At 45.5% G+C, this 20115-nt stretch overlaps 1 protein-coding gene across 1 annotated transcript in view; it reads left to right on the top strand.

Annotated features, from left to right (window-relative positions):
* Positions 1–15039, top strand: part of EDF1 (endothelial differentiation related factor 1) — a 47983-nt gene extending 32944 nt beyond the window's left edge. Inside the window, exons 3-5 of the mRNA XM_069241439.1 lie at positions 7712–7872; positions 8563–8656; positions 14488–15039. Coding sequence (XP_069097540.1) covers positions 7712–7872; positions 8563–8656; positions 14488–14549 — 317 coding nt within the window. The 3' untranslated portion in view covers positions 14550–15039. The remainder of the gene's footprint in view (positions 1–7711; positions 7873–8562; positions 8657–14487) is intronic.
* Positions 15040–20115: the final 5076 nt, after the last annotated feature.

The following is a 20115-nucleotide window of genomic DNA, read 5'->3' as shown; positions in this document are numbered from 1 at the left end:
CTCTAACCTTAAACCCTGCTCCTTTGTTTCGGAACTCCTTTCTTAGCTCCTCTCTCGGAGCTAATAGAATGGTTACATCTAAGAGGGTATAATCATAACTGATTTAGCGAGCTTGCTTGTGGGAATATAGCCTATTGTGAGTTCCGCATGTACTCTTCCTCTTTTGTTACTCCTGGCTTTTACTCCATCGGTGGTCGCCATTTGGGTACCATTCATACAACCCCCCCTTCCTGGTACTACTGCTCCTAGGCTCATCTTGCCTTACTCTACTTTTATCCTTCATCGGGCCCTTTATTGGTCCAGACTACGCTAAATTATTTGGGCAGACCTGCCCTATCTGCTTTTCTGATTGGGTCCAGTACGAGATTTACACCCGACTTACTGTGACTCGTGACCTCTTCATCGTATACGCTACAGATTGCCTTATTGCTAGTTCCAGTTGCCTTGGAGTCTACATATTGTGCAATGTGTGTAGTTTCCACAGGTGAATCCCCGCCCACCTTAGCTTTCTGGGAAAAGTTTGTGTTTATTCTGGGCATTAAACTTTGTCACTCAGTTAGACTATTTCTGTGGTAGCAGGCTCATATAGTTTGTGGCTGTGGCATAAATGTTAGTGTTGTTAAGGGCTTTTGGATGCCACAGTTTCCTTTAGGTGGGTCATAATTGGCAGATGTTGACTTCCGGCGAACGCCTGGGCACCACCTGCCTCATGCTTCGGTGTCCCTTTCTGTCCTTATTTTTATCACTTTGTCACTCAGAGGGCTCTTACCTTTTTTTGCTTTCATTAATCTTTCCACTAGTTAAGAGTAAAATTAGGCACCAGTTAATCAATAAAGTTTGGTCATAGAGGACAGAATATAACGCATACACAATTGTTAATGTTCGGCCACCAGTCTCTAGGTTGTTCCACTTTACAGCTACGAGTTGCTGGTTATCAAGACAGTACACACTAACATCTGGTCCTCCATTCCACAGCTCAGTCAGGTGTGACCGTTTTAACAACTAAATCCCCAGTGAGGTGCAGCTCATTGTAAAATAGTGGGGTAGCTTCTGAGCGGTTCGGTCAGCACGTGGCTCGTATCCCACAACCCACATCGAGCAGCGCCACCTCTCACACTGCTTGCATGCCCGTCCCTCAGGAGGCCCATCAGCCTACAGGACTCTCAATTTAGCTGAAGATAGCTAGTGGCTGATGGATAGTTGGGCCCAACTCGCCCCCATCTCACCCTCACACCACCTCTGCCCCTCCACATGCCTTATACACAGCTACAGCAGCAGCAGATACAGAGAATGGACTAACTCAGTAAGGGAATCCAAAGAAGGTCTGCCCTCTACATGACTACTCACGCATCGGGGCTTAATCCACATATAGAACTCACAATGGGCTCACCAGCCATCTTGGCCCCCAAGTGAGTGCCATTGTGTTAGCCGCCTGAGTAAAATCAGGTTCAAATGCACTTCGGTTTAAACCCCCCCCAATTTCCAATTGGATGTTAGACCTGACCCCATCCTTAAAGTGTGGGGGTCTAGGAGCAGGCAGTTTAGTGACTTGGCAACTCAGAGCTATTCCAGTAAAATATAAGCACTCTGTTTACTAGTTTGGGACATGTTGGCCGCAGCTTATTAATGTTGATTTACAGCATGTTTGCCCTGCTTAGGTCTATAAATCATTCCGTCATCTCGGATGTACATGCACATGGGGTCATGAGTTGTCATAAATCCCTTTATCGCGTCCATGAGGTTGAATGCCCCTGGGTTTATGCTTACATAGTTGGGGTTTGTCATAACACACTTTGCATCTTAAAAAAAAAAAAAAAAAAAAAAATCATATTTGCATGTCACCTGTCCATCAATAATGTGTTGAGCTGCTGATGTCGCCGCCCCTATCCGGAATGAGTGTGTGCCAAAATCGCATGCCGAGAGCCTTGCCCTTGTCAGCGCCCCGTTGAGCACTGCCTTGAATTGGCATGTGACCAAGCATTATCCATTCTCATGTTTAAAGAGTGCCCTTCTGGCCTCAGCTCTAAGAACTTCTGCATACTGCACACTGGGCATACCTTGTGTCTTCCAAGCATCTCAGTTCCTCATTTGCCCCTTTCCCGAATTGGTCAGTTTTAGATTTCCTTAGTAGTATCTGCATGCACCTTTGGCCAATTTGCACGTCTTGTCTTTGTATACATGTGTTGGTGTTCCCTGCTTTGGAGGGGGGCGCCTAGCTCATTTAACCTGAATGCCTCAAAAAATGCCAGCGTGAAAGCAGTTTTGTAGAGGGTGCTTTCAAAACTGTTCCGCCACAGGTTAAGCACCCCCACAAGCTATTTGAGTTTGGTGAAATCGTTTGGGCGCTGCCAGTCCTTCCCGGGGCCCTTCCAGCGTGCGCCACCCCTTCATTGCTGCCCTTATGTAGTGTGAATTGGTGGGATCTCTGCCTGTTATCTTGCTAAAATGTGCCACTGCGGTCATGTGTGCCTGTGCCCATGACTTTGATTTTTTTTTTTTTCCTGAGAGCATGTCCAATGTGTAAATGTTTTCACTGCTATTTGTGCTTCGTTGTGTCACACGTAATCCCTTAGGCCTGTGACCTCCTGTACTGTTGTTGCTTGTGCTGCATACTTTCTTGCTGTCTTTGGGTGTTTTAGGGCGTGAGCTACTCATATTGACAGGTCCCCTCTACCAGTCCCCACAGGCTGGGGGGAAAGGTGTCATCTCCCGCTCTGCTCCTGGGGCTAGGCTCCTGAATCTCCCCATCTGAAATCAAGAGAGTGCATCTGCTTTATTGTTAATAGTGCCTTGCACCTGCCTTGCTCAAATATCGAGGTTGTCAGCCAGTTGCATTTTAACCATGTATCTCAATTTTAAGACTAGTGTGCACTGTGATGCCCCTTTATTGATCGCGTGCACGACTGCTTGTTTATCTGACAACAGTGTGAGCTTCATGTCTTTCAGCTGCTCTTGCCAGATAGTTAATGCCACCACGATGGGGAATAATTCCAAGAGCGTGATGTTCCTTGTGAGACCCAAGGCTGCTCACGTCTGTGGCCATTTTTTGGCACACCATTTGTCTTTTAATATGGCCCGAAGCCTAGGCTGTCTGCCGCGTCGGTGTATAGCTCCATCTGCTTCGTGGACACCCAGCCCTCTCTCCATATTAACGTGCCATTGAAATCTACCAAGAACTCCAGCCAGGTAAACCGATCCTGTTTCACCCCTCCGTTAAACCTGACATGGTTCTGTCTTTTTTTCTTGCCCCCTGGTTAAGTGTGAAACTTGCCTGGCAAAAAACCTTTCCTGCTTGGATGACCCTTGCTGCAAACTCAGTTTTCCAATCAATTCCTGTAGCTCACCTAGTGTTGCCTTCTGTTTGCCCAGTAACCCCTTGATGTCCTTTACCAGGTCCTCTACTTTGTCTTGGGGGATGCTGGATGTGCCCGCTACTGAGTCCATCTCTATGCCTAGGAAAACTAAATTGGTGGTGGGGCCTATGGTTTTGTCCTTGGCCATCGGAACCCCTAGCTTAGCTGTTAGGTTTTGGGAAGCCTCCAGTAAGTCCTGACATTCTGGTCCTCTAGGCTGCCCCACAAATAGAAAGTCGTTGAGGCAGTGTAACTTCCCCCCACTTGGGTGTTGCTTGTGCAGCGCCCATACAATGAGCGTGCTGAATTTTTTGAAGCATGCACAAGATATGGAGCACCCCATGGGCAGTGCCTTGTCGAATTACGTTTTTCCCTCGAACTTGAAACACAGGAGGTGGCAACTCTCCGGGTGTAAGGGGAGTAGCCTGAAAGCTGACTCTATGTCCGCTTTTGCCTTTAAGGCGCCACGCCCCTTCGTGTGCAATATGTCAACCGCATCCCCAGCTGATGCTTACCCCACCGCACAGTCTCCTGGATCAATGCCATCACTCACTGAATTGCCTTCGGGGTAGGACAGGTGGTGAATAAGCCTAAATTTACCTTGTTCTTTTTTTGGGGACCACCCCCAACGATGAGATGATTAAGCCAGGCGGCGGGGGCCTGGTGGTGGACCTTCCACCCTCCCCAGCTCCTTCTCCTTATTAATATTTTCTTTTACTATTGAGGGGTGTTCGCCTGCTGAGCGCAGGTTTCTTAGCTCTATTTTGTGGCTTCTACATTTACAGGGGATTCTAAAACCTTGTTCAAAACCTTCACATATTAAGGCCGCGTCCTTTTTTGTTCTATTTGTTGGCTAGCTGCTTCAATGTGCCTCTGTTCATAGGGTATCTAGCCAACTCTACCATTCTCCCCTGCCTATTTCTTCTTTTCTTTTTCCCTCTTGTGGCTGCTTCCTATCCCTCTTTTACATTCCGCTGCGGTATGTCCCCCACCGCATGTGGAGCACACGTCTGAATTTGCATGCCGCCCCCCATGTGCACTCGTCTTTGTCATATTTAAAGCATACCGATTGCCCAGCTCCTGGCCTCCCTTGCTATCATCATTTTGTGCATGTAGCCTGCTACATCCTCTTCATCCCATTCCATGTCTGGGTGAGCTTGCATTTTTAGCCTGAACCCTTTGTCGTAATCTAGCCAAGCGTCCCCGTGAATTGCCTTTGTGCCCCGTGTATTTTTGACTCCTAGAGCCATAAATCTTTTGCACGGTGTGGGGATTTTTCCACTATGATATAAGCCATGATTCTGAACGCATTCAACAGTTATCAAAATTCTTCTCTTTCCTTACTGTGTTTCTCTCCCTTCTTCCTTCTTGTCCACAATAGTCAGGTCTGAACCCTCAACCTGAATCTCCAGGAGTGAGAATATGTGGATAAACTACCTGCGCCAAATTCACTATTTTACAGCCAACGGAATCCTGCTTGCCAGGCCTGGTGCTCTTGCTACCATGTATGGTCTCCCTAGGCTCCCCCTTTTGTATGCCTCCGGGGCCAGCCCACCTGCTGATGGGCTGCGCTGCCTACGTTCATCCACTTCGGTGTCCCTGCCCCAGGCTTGAGTTTGGGCTGCCCTGGTACCTGCGGATGTTGCCTCTTCCTTCCCTTGGTCAGGTGATGGGCATTGGTTGCGTGGCATATTTGTTCTAGCTGTTGGGGGCCCCCTTCTTCGAGTGTCCCTGGGAGTCGTGTCCCCCATGGGTTCTGCCCCCTCCCCCCGACCCTTCTGTGTCACGCACACCCCTGGCTTTGCAAATAGCAGTGGCACCGTTGATTTTAAACATTCTTGTACAATCGCGCTCACCATTATTCACTTTCGCTCGCTTGTTTGATCCTGGGGCCCCTGCTTCCTTCTTGGCCCCTTTCTTGGCCCTTCTGCTTGCGCTCCTCTGTTGCTTCTTTCTCGCTCTGTGGCTCCTCCTCATCCCTGGCTGCACCGCTTGTTCTGTTGCCAGTGTGCCCCCTTGTGTCGGCACCTCGCTTGCTCCATCTCCCCTAATCTGCTTCAGGATCTAGTATTTGTGGTGTGTCGGCTGCCGCTTCTCTTGCTGCCTTAATGATTTCTTCTATGTCAAGTTCTTGGTTTTCACCATGGTTCTCCATGTTGAGCTGCATTGTTGCCTGCCTGTGGATTGCCAGTAATCGGGTCGAGTCGCACCAGTTGCTCTACGTGGGTTGCGTCGCCCACTGGCCTGCCCCCGGTTGAGTTTGTGCCAGGTTGTGTGGCCCTGCGGGCTGTCACTTGCTGCCGGCTCTGTTTTGCTGCCCGCTTTATTTGTTTGGTCTTGTGGTTGTGGCCAGGTCGCGTCGCCCCAATGGGCTGGCCGCTGGCCCTGTGTTGTGGCTCCTGCACGTTGTCCATTCTTGTTTGCAGTTGTGTCCGCAGCCAGGTCGCGTCACCATTGCGGGCTGTCCCTTGCCTCTCAATTTGTTTTGTTTTTTTGATCAACACAGGTTGAATCCCCTTTAGGCTGTCCCTGGTTGTTCCTCGTCGTTTCAGTTTTTTTTTTTTTTTTAAATATAAACGGGACTAAGCTTGCTGTCTTTGTGAGATTCCTGCGGGGTTTGCTTCTTGCAGGCCAGCTTGCTTTTATTGGCTGCAGGATTACGTTTTTACCCTTCCTTATTTTTGAAACCCTTGCAAGCTTCTCTGCGCGTGGTGATAAATGAGGGGTTAAAAAATATATTTTCTTCCGTTTAGGGACGTGGCCTTATCCTCCTTATCGGAAGCTGTTGCTGATTCTTAAATTAACGGTACCTGGGAGGTGTGTGGGGCACTTGCTAGGTTCTCCTGATGCACTGGCTCGCCCTCTCCTTTAAACGCCCGGGTCCCGCTCAGCAATTCTCCTGAGGCCTGGGTTCGATGTTGAATATGGCTGGATACCGGGCAGCGCGATGCACACACAGTTGGCCCGGGTTTCCCCAGCAACCTGCCACGCCGCCGGAGCTTCCTTCTGATGCCCATGATGCTCCACCCCCTCATCTCACACGCTCCTTACGGGGGCGGCTTTAGAAATTGGTTCTCGTTGCGTTGGAGTGCTGCTCGCTCGAGCCCCCTTACCGCACTCCTAGCTCCCGGTATCTGCGTGACGACGGGCCTCTCTCTTCTGGCTGGGTCCTCCTTCGATCGCTTCTCACGCCGCCGCGCCTCTCAATGGCTCCTGCAGGTGGGTCCCTATAGTTCTCCTTCTATGCCGCTCCACTGCTCCACTCCACGCTGCCTCAGACGCTCGTCCTTGTTCCGTCACTGCCCGGCCGCCCTGACGAAGAAGAGGGGTTCCGGTCCAGGCAACCTCTTTTAAGCCCCTAACCTTGCCCCCGGTTGGGCCAACATAAAGTTTATTGCCCCTTCCTTCTGTTTCCGCCCCAGGGGGGAGGGGTGGATCATCATGAGGGAAGACCACTTCCGGTCCCCCTCCTTTGTGTGCCTCGTTTCGGTGTGAATTGTTACTCGAGGGCCTCAGCGGGGTTTCCACTCCAGCCCCTCGGTTGCGGGCCTTTGCTCTAAGGTGCACAGTTGTGGGGTAAGAAGTTAGTAACCAGGACACCCCGCGGCTCAGTGGTGCTTCTGTGCACTATTGGCGCTCTTGGCACTTCGGCACCCAGCTATCCAATTAACAATATACATAGAGCCTAACATTCGTTACACTTTGTAATACACTAGCAGTCATGAACTATTCATGCAGTTGTAACAGGTAAGTCATTTGTTGCAGCGTATTGTAGATTCATGTGCTTTTTAAATGGAGTGACGTTGTCACCACAGTATGTTGATTCAGGGAACAGTTCAGCCCAAAACATGCAGGACGAGAATAACTGCCAAAGGGCTTTTAAAAGAGAGATAAAATCTCGAAGATTGAGGTTTTGGAATTTAATTTTTTTGGCTTAAAATACATGTGTAATATATAAAGTGTGTGATTAATATGTGCTTATTTAAGCATGTGCAAGTCTATGAACAACACACATCCCACTCTGCGATCAGTTAATTTTCTTGGCACTGGTTTTGCAGCACACCTCTGCCCTGGGTAAAGGTGAAAAGCACTTGGTTAGTTTCCGCTTGCATTTGTTTAGTAAAGATGTCTGAAAAAATATTTTCCATAGTCCAGAACAATCATACACGTATTTCAGATATCATTAGACCGTTTTCAAAAATGTTAATATATGCAGGTATTTTTTATTCGTGTTTGTCTCTTTAGAAATTTGTTGATGGATTAACAAGGCCATTCACACGTATTTCTTGAATAATCACTGAGGCTTCAGAGACTCAATCGCTTTTCATTGGGTTTATTTCGTTTGATTTGGGTTGCAGGGTCTGCAGGTCAGAACAAACAGCACACAATCACCAAGAACACAGCTAAGCTTGACCGTGAGACTGAAGAGCTCCATCACGAAAGAGTCCCTTTGGAGGTGGGCAAAGTAATCCAACAAGGGCGACAGGGCAAAGGATTGACTCAGAAGGACTTGGCTACAGTAAGTCTAAGCTGTGCTTTTGGAATTTTATATGCTCAAATTAAATCATTGTTTGCTTCGTCTTCGGCATTGTTGCAGTTTTGTGTCCAGTGAGAGCAACTTCCCATCAAAACTAAGTGCATCATTTTATTTATAAGGAACAATTTCAAGTCAGTAGGAACAATGAGAACAGAAACTTGTCCATATAAAGTAGTCTCTGCAGCATGTGTCCCTTTTCAGAACACACAATCTAAAATTCACTGTCCATTACACCCAGAAGTAAGAAACATTTTCATCATATTCTTGAACCATCTTAGAGTTGTCTGAGAGTTTAAATCATGTGACCTGTTTTTGTCACTAGCAAGCTTATTAAAGAGATAATGCAGGACATAAGTCTTTAACATCTCAGCAGAACTCTTGAGCATTTGAGTTGTGGAGGGGAATTTTATGGGTAGGAGTGGAATGGGGATTGGAAAATTCAGTACACCAACAAAGGAATGCCGTTACATTTAAACATTACCGCAAAGTTGTGAAAAAAATGTTTAAAAGGTTACATCCTTCCATTTCAAATTGCGAGCTGGAGTACAGGGCTACCTCTTGTTTGTTTTAAAGTAGGAGGCTTGGAAGTGGTTGATCATAGGTTTTTATTTTATCGACGTAAGCGTTTATGGGGCTGAAAATATGTGCTTAAAGACTTCTTTTATTTTTAAGAGAATAAACGAGAAGCCACAAGTTATTGCTGACTACGAATGTGGAAAGGCTATTCCCAGCAACCAAGTGATGGGCAAGATCGAGCGAGCTATTGGTGAGTAGATCTTGGGTGAGATGTTGGTTGAAGGATGGGTTTTTGAGCTTATGTTTTCAGGATCACGCCTTCCATTTCCTTGTATTACATAAATGATCCATACTTTATTTTTCTTTAATATAGTTGTTATGGTAATGCTTCGCCAAGTGCTTCAATCAGAGTAATCCACAGCCATTATTGCAGTTAAAGGTTTAAACATTACACCTTTCCCATGCAGTTTTCCTTTTACAGACCTATGTACAGAAGAAAATACACGTTAAACAACTTTCCTTTATTATGTTTGAGCTGTCTGTTAATTAAAGTAGGGAATAGCTGACTTAGATGTTCACATCTTTTTGCTTTGAAACCATGGCAAATTTGAGAGTTGTTGGTAAGTTGTGCTTCTTGTGGCATGGTTCCTTAGTATCTTCCATAGGGATCTCTGAGTCTGTAGGGCCTTTTAAAAGGCTGTTTCTGATGGCAGTGTTTGTCTGCTCTTTGGGCAAAAAAGGTACCAATCCAGACTATTTAAATGTGTGGCTAATAGTTTTGAGGTTGTTATTGTTGAGTGTTGCTGGAGAGTTGTAGGCATATAATGCAAGTCATGTTTCATATAAGAAAGAACTCATCTATACCAACTGTGTTGGAAGCTGGCTTGGTGTGTGGTGGGTCCCTAAGTTACTTGCACCTTATGCTGGGGTCTAGGTATCCCCTATTAATGTAGTGTAAGCAGTGTCTAGAAGCCAGGCTTTCTAGAGGTAGCTGTGGATGAGCAACCAAGGCTTATCTAGGAGACATGCAAAGCTCATGCAATACCACTGTAGTCACAAAACACTTACACACATGAATAAAAACGCTCAGTGTTAAAAAAAAATAAAGGTGCTTTATTTTACAGACACAACACCATAAAGTACTAGAGAGACAACCCTCCAATAGGAGGTAAGTAACACTAAATTCATACACTAGAAATCAGCAATAGGCATAGAAAGTGATAGAGAACATGGCAAATGCAAATAGACAATAGTTACCCTAAGGGGAGCCCAAACCATATACTAAAAAAGTGGAATGGGAACACAGAGCCACCCACCTAGGTAAGTGGAATGTGTAGAGGGAAGCTGGGGGTACTAGGAAACCCCAAAGCTAAGTACCACAGTGCCCCCTAGCGACCAGGAGGAACGGAGTAAGCTACTGGTTTTCCCCAAAACCACCCAAAAGGAAGAAAATGAAGTAGATGCAACACCCAAACAAGACTGCAAGAAACCAGCAGTGAATTCCTGAAGAGGAAGACCTGTGAAAGAAGGGGACCAGGTCCAGAAGTCACAGAAGAGTCAAGCAGGAGCTACTACCCACCTAGCTGTGGATGCAGAAGTTGGTCGATGGTAGGATGAAGATGGTCAGGAATGCAGCCCTGGAGCAGGTGAAGAGTTCCTGGAGGATGCAGTCGACGTCCTACGTCGGATGGATGATTGCAGTCTGTAAGTGGTGTGAAAAGCCACCAACAAGCCTTGGCAAAGGCTGAAGTCGCGTTGAAGCACAAAGTGGAGCTGCCGGGGACTAGCAAGGTCCAGGAGGACTCAACCCACAGGGGGAGGCCTAGGGGGACCCTGAGCAAGGAGGGAGTCCACAGAAGAAGAGGCAGACCCCATAGGAAGCCCACTGGAAGAGGAACCAGGAGCTGCAGAGGAGTCCACGCAGCACAACTGGAGAAGGGTCCCACACTGCTGGAGAAGCACACAGATGGCTGTGTGTCGCACAAGGGAGTGCTGGGGCTACACGAAGCCTGAAGATCCCTTGGAGGAGATGCAAATAAGCCTTGCAGCAAGGGCTTACCTCCACCAAAGACAGCTGTTACAGAGGACTGAGGGGACCACTCCAGACCACTGTGATGCAGGATCCACGCAGCTTAGGATGAGTTGAGATCCGTGCAGCCAGTCGTCGTTGCAGTTGGTGCCTGCAAATGCAAGGGAGTGACTCATTCACTCCAAGGGAGATTCCTTCTTCCTTCTCGTGCAGACTGATGTCTTGCCGCCCTCCGAGGGTGTTGCAGAAGCTGGAAGGAGCCGTGGCAACAAAGTTGCAAGCAAAGTCTTCGTCATGGATGCAGATTGTCGGTTCCTGGAGTGTCCGGTCGCGGTTCCAGTGGCTAGAAGTTTTAGTAAGGTTGCAGAGGAGTCCTGCTGGAATCTTGCAAGCCGGATCTGAGAACACTCTCAAGAGGGAGACCTTAAATAGCCCTGAAAGGGGAATTTGTCACCTAGCCAGGTGTCCACTTATCAGGAGGGGGCTCTGATGTCTGTCACCTGCCTGACCTGGCCGCTCAGATGCTCCCAGAGGTCCCTGCCAACCTTGGATTCAAGATGGCAGAACTCAGGGATCCTTTGGAGGAGCTCTGAGCACCACCCCTGGGGTGGTGATGGACAGGGGAGTGGTCACTCCCTTTCCATTGTCCAGTTTTGCCCCAGATCAGGAACCTGAACCGGTCTAGACTGGTTTAGGCACAGAGGTCACCAAATGTGCCCTTCAAAGCATACCAGTGGCTTGGGGAGGCTACCCCTCCCAAGCCATGTAACACCTATTTCCAAAGGGAGAGAGTGTTACCCCCCCCCCCCCCCCCTCACAAAGGAAATCCTTTGTTCTGCCTTCCTGGGCTTGGCTGTTCAAGCAGCAGGAGGGCAGAAACCCTTCTGAGGGGTGGCAGCATCTTGGGCTGCCTGGAAACCCCCAGAAGGCAGGAGGAGCAATGCTGGGGGTCCTCTAAGGAGCACCTAGAGTGCATGGAATCATACTTCCAATACTGGCAAGAGTATTAGGATCTGATTCTGCCAAGTTTGATACCAAACATGCCTAGGTTTGGAGTTACCGTTATGTAGTTGGGCATAAGTAGTGACCCATGTCCAGTACACGCATAAAATGGCGTCCTTGCACTCACGGAGTCCAGAAAAATTGAACTGGAGTTCATGGGGGCAGCTCTGCTAGTGCAGGGATGCCCTCACACACAGGTACTTGCACCCTGCCCTCTCGGCTAGGAGGGCCTGCCATAGGGGTGACTTACAGTGACCTGGTGCAGTGACCTGTAGTAAAAAAGGGTGCATGCTCCCGTTTCATGCAGGCTGCAAGGGCAGGCCTGCAGAACACCTTTCATGGGCTCCCCATGGATGGCACAATACATGCTACAGCCCAAGGGGATCCCATGGTACCCCAATGCCCTTGGTACCATATATCAGGGACTTGCATGGGGGCACCAGTATGCAAATATGGTACAGTGAAAATGGTACAGTTACCAAATCACTGTGGCCCTGGTTAGCAGGATCCCAGTGAACACAGTCCAACACAATGGCAACAGGCAGAAAATAGGGATAACCATGCCAAGAAAGATGGTACTTTCCTACACACCGCCTCTGCTGTCAAATGAGTAATTCCTTGCTGTGTAGCTTATGCCTTGTTTGGCAGGGAGCTTTGAAGGATAAGTGTTGCTTTCCCCTTTGGGAATAACTTCTCTAAAATGGTTTTATTGGTAGTGTAACAGCACTCTCTCCACATTTGTTGCAAGTATTGAGTTTTGTAATAATTTTATGGCTATATGGATTTGAATGTCCGGAATGGATTTTTAGGCTTATGCAGTTAGCCCGTTTTCCTTCCTTTTGCAACAGAAGTACACCTTGATAGTCTGCTGTGTATGCTCATGCACCGTAATGTTGTCGGTCTTTGAAACAAACTCTGTAGAGGAAATCCTAGAAGCATCTTGGGAGCATGCGCTCTTGAGATTTTCAGAGTAGTTGAATATTGGACTGTATTTCGTTAATCCATCTTAAAATGGACTAGTCCAGACAGTAAGACCATTCAAAAGTGGTCCCTATGTGTCAAACAAAGCTTTTTTCTTAGATCATTGTACTCTGAAGTTTGATTGGTATTGATGACCAAACAGTTTAAAATCAACTCTGTATTGCTTTGTCAGTCACTGAACAGTGATGTTTAATGTCCTTGCCAGTAGTTTATTCAGCAGTTCATAAGCTGAAGAGAGGAAGGCCTTTTTTAAATTTACTTAAGATAGAAGTAGGCCCAGCAGTCTAAACATTAGCCACCCTAGGCATTATTTTTTTTTTTTTTTACAAGAAAAACAATGTTTAAATAGAAATCCTATCCTCTTTCACAGCCCCTTGGCACCTTCTAAACCCCTTAAGAACACTCAATCCTCATACTCTTTTGTAATGACAAAGAGAATATCACTATTTTCCACATGATGGCTGAGAAACCCTATGTAATATCAATCCATCAGGACTTCTAAAATGTGTCTAATCACCAATAGCGTATCTAGGAGCTTGCAAGTCCCAGATGCTTAGTAGACCAGCCAGGTCTCGAGTGCCATTCCGAATTCCGGAAGTGAGGTAATGGTCTGGAGGTGCGTGGGGAGGCTGTTCCGGGTTTTTGCTGCAATGTGAGAGAAGGAGCATCCTCCACTTCTGCATCAGTAGATGCTGGGAGTATGGGCAAGCGAAAAAAGGTCAAAGCGTAGTCTTCTTGACGGTTGGTGAAAGTTCAGGCGGTGGTTAATGTTTGTGGGTCCTTGGTTGTGTAGAGCCTGAAGTGCGTGGATCAGCAGCTTGAATTGGCATCTCTTCTGTACGAGGAGCCAGCGGAGTTGCATGAGGTGGACAATGATATGGGTTTGTTGGGGGAAGACCAAGGATGAGTCTGCGGTTTTCTGTATGGTCTGAAGTCTCTGTTAGAGGTGTGCGGCGATTCCTACGTAGAGGGCATTGCTGTAGTCCAGTCGGCTGATGGTGAGGGCTTGTGTCACAGTGCGTCACGTGTGTAGGGGTATCCACTTGAAGATCTTTCATAGCCTGCGCAAAGTGAGGAAGCAGACGGAGGAGACTATGTTGATCTGTGGTTTAATGTTGAGTGTGTTGTCAATGATGATTTCAAGGTTCCTGGCATGGTCCTATGGGGTGGATGCGGGTCTTAGGTCTGATGTTAGCATGAGTCGTTCCATGTGTTGTTGCTGCTGCTGCAAAAGGTCAATACTTCCATCTTGTCTGTGTTCAGCTGCAGGCAGTTCTTTATTCAGTCAGCAATATAAAAGGTATGTTCGATAACATAACACCAAGGCTTTTAATTTCACTTCAGACGTGCTTTTAACTGTGCAGGCAATACGTTTAAACTATATCTGGAGACTTTCGCATCTTTCTGTAAAGGCTACAGTAGAACTCATGTGGATGCTCCAGCTTTGTTTTTGTTTTATAAACTGAGAAATTTATTTTTATAGCGCCTAGAATGTCGCACTAGTGACATCCTGTGTGTCTGTGGGCTGCTGCAGATATGATGGGCAGTTTCAAATTTGAACAGTGGAGTCTGCCCTCTGTCATGAGTTCTTGCTGGAGGATAAGATACTTGATGAGGTTTAATCACCACAAAGTGCCAAAATGAAAAGCCTTTTTATGTAGCCTTTTGTTGTTCCTATGCTATGGTGAAATGTTAAACTTTTTTTTCTGGTCATACAATTTCAGTCTGAATTTACTATAAAGTACAATTGGGACTGAGTTTCCTACAATGTCTTTAGGTATGCAGATTACAATATTGACGAGCAGCAGCGATTCTGGACAGAAAACCCTACATTTGTAGTATCGAACTGTTCTGGCAGTTTATAGAGCGCCTCATAGGCTTATACCAGGGAAGAGCATATAAATATTCAGGTTGGTGAAAACTGACTGAATAAGAATACCCTACTACTCATTTTGTTTGTGTTGATGTTAGAACGTTCAGTTTACTCTGTTCTTATTCCATGACGACAGGTGTGCAGAATTGTGTGGAATTTTATTAACTTTCTTTTGCACTTTCCTGCCTTTCTCTAGGCCTTAAACTTCGTGGAAGGGATATTGGAAAACCCCTCGATCCGATACCACCGAAAAAGTGAAAACAAAGCCTCGAAGTCAGTTAATCCAGCTGATCTCGAAGTCTGGTTGTTAGACTCCCAGGCTCACCCTCCTCCCCTTTCACACCACCTGCTGAGTATGTGAGGTATTGCTGGCTTTGGTTGAAGGTGGTGTAATAAAATCCCTGCAAGTCTTTATACCTACTGTAAAAAAAACAATTATGAAAGCAAATGTACAGAAATTGTTCTACTCCCATTCTTTCTTTGTTTTTTTTTTTTAGAGAAACTATGCTAAATAAAACAAATGTGCTGTTTAATTTGCGCAGATTTAACATGCAAACATCGTGGCAGTTTTGAGGGTGTGGGCATCTTTTTAATTTAATTATTCTAAGAATGTAGTTTACAATCAAAGTTTAGCCACTGATCCATATTCAGTTTCTTGAATTGTCTTTTGCTAATGGTCGCCTAAACTGCCACAGCTTCCCACTGTTATGTATTCATTCTAGAATAAAGTTGTCTATCTTCACTTTCAGACCTGGTTATTATTTCATTATTTATGAGAGTTTTCATGTAAGCTGGGTACGTGATGGGAGTGTTTGAAGATAAAGTTTCCTTAATTGTCCATTTAAACCTCCGGATTTGTGAAACGTAAATATCTGAGATCGCGTAATCACAATTCTCCCACCATCTCTCTGAATTTAAGACCCAGACTCCCACCCCCACCATTTGTCCGCTTCCATATTAGAATATAATTTCCTGTACTGTGCCCATCCTGCAGTTGCAATCAGTAAGGCTGTTGGTGTTGAAAAGGACAAAGTTGTTCGTGTTAACCATCTGTATAGTTGTTTTTACATTAGTACTATGTTTATTGGTTTCAATCCACTCTCCCGTTTTTTTTCTTTGCCTTTATGCTAGTAATAGGAATGTCAATTGAAAATTTGTTTAAAGCATTGTACTTTCTTGTCCAAGTTGTATATATTTAATAGCAGTGCACTGTTAGATCAGTGCCAGAATATAAAGGGCAAAAGCAAATAATGTAGACCATGGCAGTCGTATTAGTCTGCAAGGCAAGTTGTTTCTAGTATACAAAGAGTTGTAGGCCTTGAGCCAGGCCATTAACCTTTTAGTGTCGGCTCCCTTCAGACATTGCCTTGATACTGTCAGTCACAGTGCCGGTCAGCTTATATCTGCTTTTTTTTTTTTTTGTTTGTTTTTTTTTTTTTAAACTTTTCCTGCGAGGCGGAATGATATCTTTGCAATGTTTTGTAATATTTATATAGTTTTAATACCCCTATGGTAGGTTTTGAAGTGCAAGCCTAAATGGGTACCATGCTACACTGTGGATGGTGTGTTGTAGGAACGGTGTTGTCTCTGTTTTGATTCTATATGGGAATTGATTCCATTTTGTGTATGACCACACTGGTATGGTTATAGTGTTACAAGGTGCAGTGTGACGAATGAAGTACCAGAGGCAGGATCATAGTTCTTGTAAGTGTGCTTTGAACAGATTGCAGGTCTTATATGATATTTCTTATGATGTTAGTCTACTTAGCTGATTATTGATCTGAGTTACCCATTCTGTTACTTTTTTTATTAAAAGTTTATGATCCTGAGCAGGCATAGGTTGGATAGAGATAAATGGTAGGGAGACCTGCTGACATGAACTTTGTTAAAATTATTCATATTATTTCATTATGAGGTAAGATGTCAAGAAGCGGTCATAGTAAGTAGTTAGGTGAGACCTGCAGTGATTACATTGTAGTCCTCTATTGTCCATTGGCATATGGCAGATCTCTTCAGTTCTTCTATGCTTGCCCAGTCAGTGCTGAGTTGCTTATTGATTTGGACTGGTAGAGCACTGGGTAATGGACATGACCCATACGGGTTCTGTCTTGTGTGAGGGTAAGAGGGTCAAACAGTGTAAGGGAATTATGCGACGTGTTTGAATTTCATTCGTGAGCGCGACCGCTAAGTATTATGCCATTAGTGTGGGTCACTAGGGTTATATATTCATTGACATCTATAAAACACCCAGGATGAGCATAAGTCAGTGGTTCATAACTTATCTGGGTCTATAAAGTTGTGTGCTGGTTGGAGGGTTCGATCCACAGTTTTGGGATAAAGTAGTTAACTTGAAAGTAGCCATATTTTCATCTCTCGTCTGAAGTGTAAATGCTCCTGAATGCTTCAGATCTTGGCTTGTAAGGAGTTCCAGCGTTTTATCGGCTTGCACTGAGAAAGCAGTGCCCCCTTAACAACCCCCCCTCCCAAAATAGATTCTTAGAATGAGATGGTATGACAAACCATGGTGCAAGCCTGGAACGCAGTGCCCTACTTTGTTATTTAAATATAACTTGTGTGTATATATAGTTGTCAATTTCCTTGGAAGACTTTGTGAATGAAGCAGAGTGCCTTGAACATTTCTCTATTAGCTAAAGGTAGCCTATGGTGTGATTGCAGGACAGGAGTAATGGGTTCTCTTGGGTGGAGAAGGAGAAGTAGATCTGCAGCACAGTTTTGGATTAGTTGTATTTTCTGTATGATGAAACTGGGGGCACCAAGGTATATAGGCTGTTGGCACAGTCAAGCTTGGGTATTACAAGGGTATGGATAGCTTGTAGTTTTTGTATCCAATGTATGGAAAGAAGAGTTGCCGTGTTTTCATTGTACAGAATGTGCTGTTTAAGACTTTTTTTGTAATGTGATATAATGGAATGTTTTGAATCTGTAGTTACCCTTACGTTTCTGACTTCTGATGTAATTCTAGGATTCTCAGGTTCCTTGGGCTATGTTGCATAAAGCTGATATTTTTTCTATTGTACACAGCTCATGATCTCTTTGCAGCGATGAGCTTTGAGTCGTTGCTCATCATCCCTGCATTTTTTGCGCAAAGGCATTCTAGCTTTAATCTTTGAAGGTCTTCTGGACCATTCATTTTTAGAATGATTTGCATATCATCTGCATAGTTGTAACAGGTGAGGTAGAACGATCTAATAAGGTCTGGTAAGTGGGTTAGGTAGAAGTTGAATAGCTGGGAACGGATGATGGACCCCTGAGGGACACCATGGTGTAGGGTGTCAGCAGCTTAAGTAAAAGGTGGTAGGTATGCCGCACTAAGTTAAAAGGGAATTCACAGTAGAGCAGTGTAACATATTTCGAGATGATTGTGCATTTGTAGTCACATGTGTTTGGGTACAGTGTAAAATGCTTGTGGTAGGTCCAGAAGTAATAGGGCGGCCGTTCTGTCCTTGTCCACTTTGAGTTTAGGTAACCCCAAATAAATGTGAAAGCTGATTCTGTGCCCCTCTCTTCTCAATCTTGATTGTTGGTCTAACAACAAGTCATTTTCTACTGTGAACTTGAACTGAATAAAGACAGTTGTTCTTAATACTTATCCTAGGAACTGGGCCATTGACTATTGGTCTGTAGTTTGCTGGGTCGGATAGATCAAGGTTTTTCTTTTTGAGGAGTGGTCGGTTGTAGGAGATTTACAATCTGGTGGGAAAGAACCTAGTTCCAAGGCCTGTTGAGTAAGCGTCTAGCTACCTCCTCTGCACAGGCTGTGCGAAGGATAGCTTTAAGGCATTTGGGGGTGCTGGGTTTGAAGATAATCCTGGTCTGCTTGCAGTGGTAATGCTGAGGAAATTTTGTTCATAGCGTGTTGATGTGGATACACATGCTCTGCATACTTTTGCCATCTAGTGTTGGGCTCCGACATTTGCAACTTGTTTTTTGTCGAAAAAGTCTTTTGAGTCCTTAATTATCAATCCGCATTGGCATCAACTCCATTGTTAGTCTGGACATGAATCAATGGGGCTTCATGTTTAGCACGGCCAGTGCAGTTCTTTGGGCCTTTTTTTAAAATGTATTTTTACGATCACTTCAACCCAAGATAAAAAGATAGATGTGGCAGTAAAAAAAGTAGCTGTACAAGCAACTTGGGAATCACCAAATTTGTTGATTTGCTCTCCTGATATGACAGGGCGCCTTGAGATGAGGTACAAGATCTCCTCAAACAAGTCCCCCAGACGAATACAAAGGGTGAGGAACTTTGTGGAAGACAATTTCGAACACCACTGTCCTTTCTGCCCTGGACATCTGCCAACGGCAGGGAGTATTAATGCCAGTGGCTTAGTTGGACGACGCGCCTGACTTTGTGTCTGTCTTTACAGAAGAAGCCCAACAACATTTACTCAACTTGCCGTTCAATGGCGAACACCTCTTTGGACTGCAAGTTGATCAAATGTTGGAGAAGTTGAAGGAAGATTCAGGGACAGCAAAGGCCATAAGTGACCTTCAAACAGCCATATCCAAAGGACTTCTTTCTCAGACATCAATATAGGGCATCAAAAAACGGAGGTAGCATGAAGTGCAAAATAAAAATGGACTGGGATTCAGCCCCGAGTAATTACCAGTGTCTGAGAATAATTCATTCATCACTTTTTTGTATACTTCAGTTTGTCACCTCGAGTGGGACGAATATGCCCAGACTTGGTTCCTTTGCACACTGTGTCTCTGGAACCAAGGTGTACCCGGCTGAGGAGCCCATAACTAGGGCAAAACTGGTCCTGGGTTGCTTGTGTTCCAGTTCAGGGAGTACCTGGTTTAGCAGTTTAGGCTGGTTCCCGTTTGAGCAGGGTCAAGATTGACTGGGTCCAAACTGAGGTGGCATGGTATGCAAAATTACTATGGACTGGGACGCAGCTGGAGTAATTACCAGTGGATGAAATTAATTTAAGTAATAAATGATTAATTTAAGTAATCCATCCATCACTTTTTTTTTTGTATACATCAATATAGGGTGGGCAGTAAAGCACCCTCCCCAAACCAGAAACTGCAACAGAGTTACCATTAACAGTCTCCAGAGGGGCATATAGAAACATCAACAACCAGGGGCAGAGACAAAGGAGGCTCTAGAGGAGGAACCTCCACTATCGTACAGTGACTTCACGATCAGCTGGGCAAGGGAGTTTACTTGCTCATACCAAAAAAGGATAGCCTGTTGAGACCCATCAGAGCCTGGAGACCACTCAGCAGATACATCCCTGCAGAACAGGTTTACATGCTTATGCTACAGGATGTAATACCTCTGCTCATGCAAGGTGGCTACATGGCAATGTTGAAACTCAAGAACGCTTACTTCCACATCCATCGAGCCCACCAATGCCTTCTGGGGGGTCATCCTACCCAGCCGGCATTACCAGTTCAAGGTACCTCCTTTGGGCATCACCACTGCCACAAGGATCTTCACCAATTGCCTGGCGATGGTTTCAACCCACCTAAGGAGATGGGAAATTCATGTGTTCCCTACTCTGACGACTTACTGGTCAAGATCCCAAGTTGCCAACAGTGCCTACAGCATACTCAGGCGACCATCTCACTGCTCCATAATCTGGGCTTTACCTTAAATGCAGTCCAATCCTACCTACAACCACCTCAGATCCAGCCCTTTCTTTGAGTGGTTCTAAACTCAATCGCCAGCAGGGCCTGCTGCAGGCCACAAAGAGTTGCAGCCTTTCTAGAATTTGTACACCTTTTTCAGTTGCAACCTCACCTCACTGTTAAATCCATGGTGCGTCTTCTAGGTAAAATGGCTTCTTGTATCGCA

Source organism: Pleurodeles waltl, chromosome 6, assembly GCF_031143425.1.
Source record: "Pleurodeles waltl isolate 20211129_DDA chromosome 6, aPleWal1.hap1.20221129, whole genome shotgun sequence".
Taxonomy (NCBI): domain Eukaryota; kingdom Metazoa; phylum Chordata; class Amphibia; order Caudata; family Salamandridae; genus Pleurodeles; species Pleurodeles waltl.
This window is presented reverse-complemented; position numbering and strand designations above follow the sequence as displayed.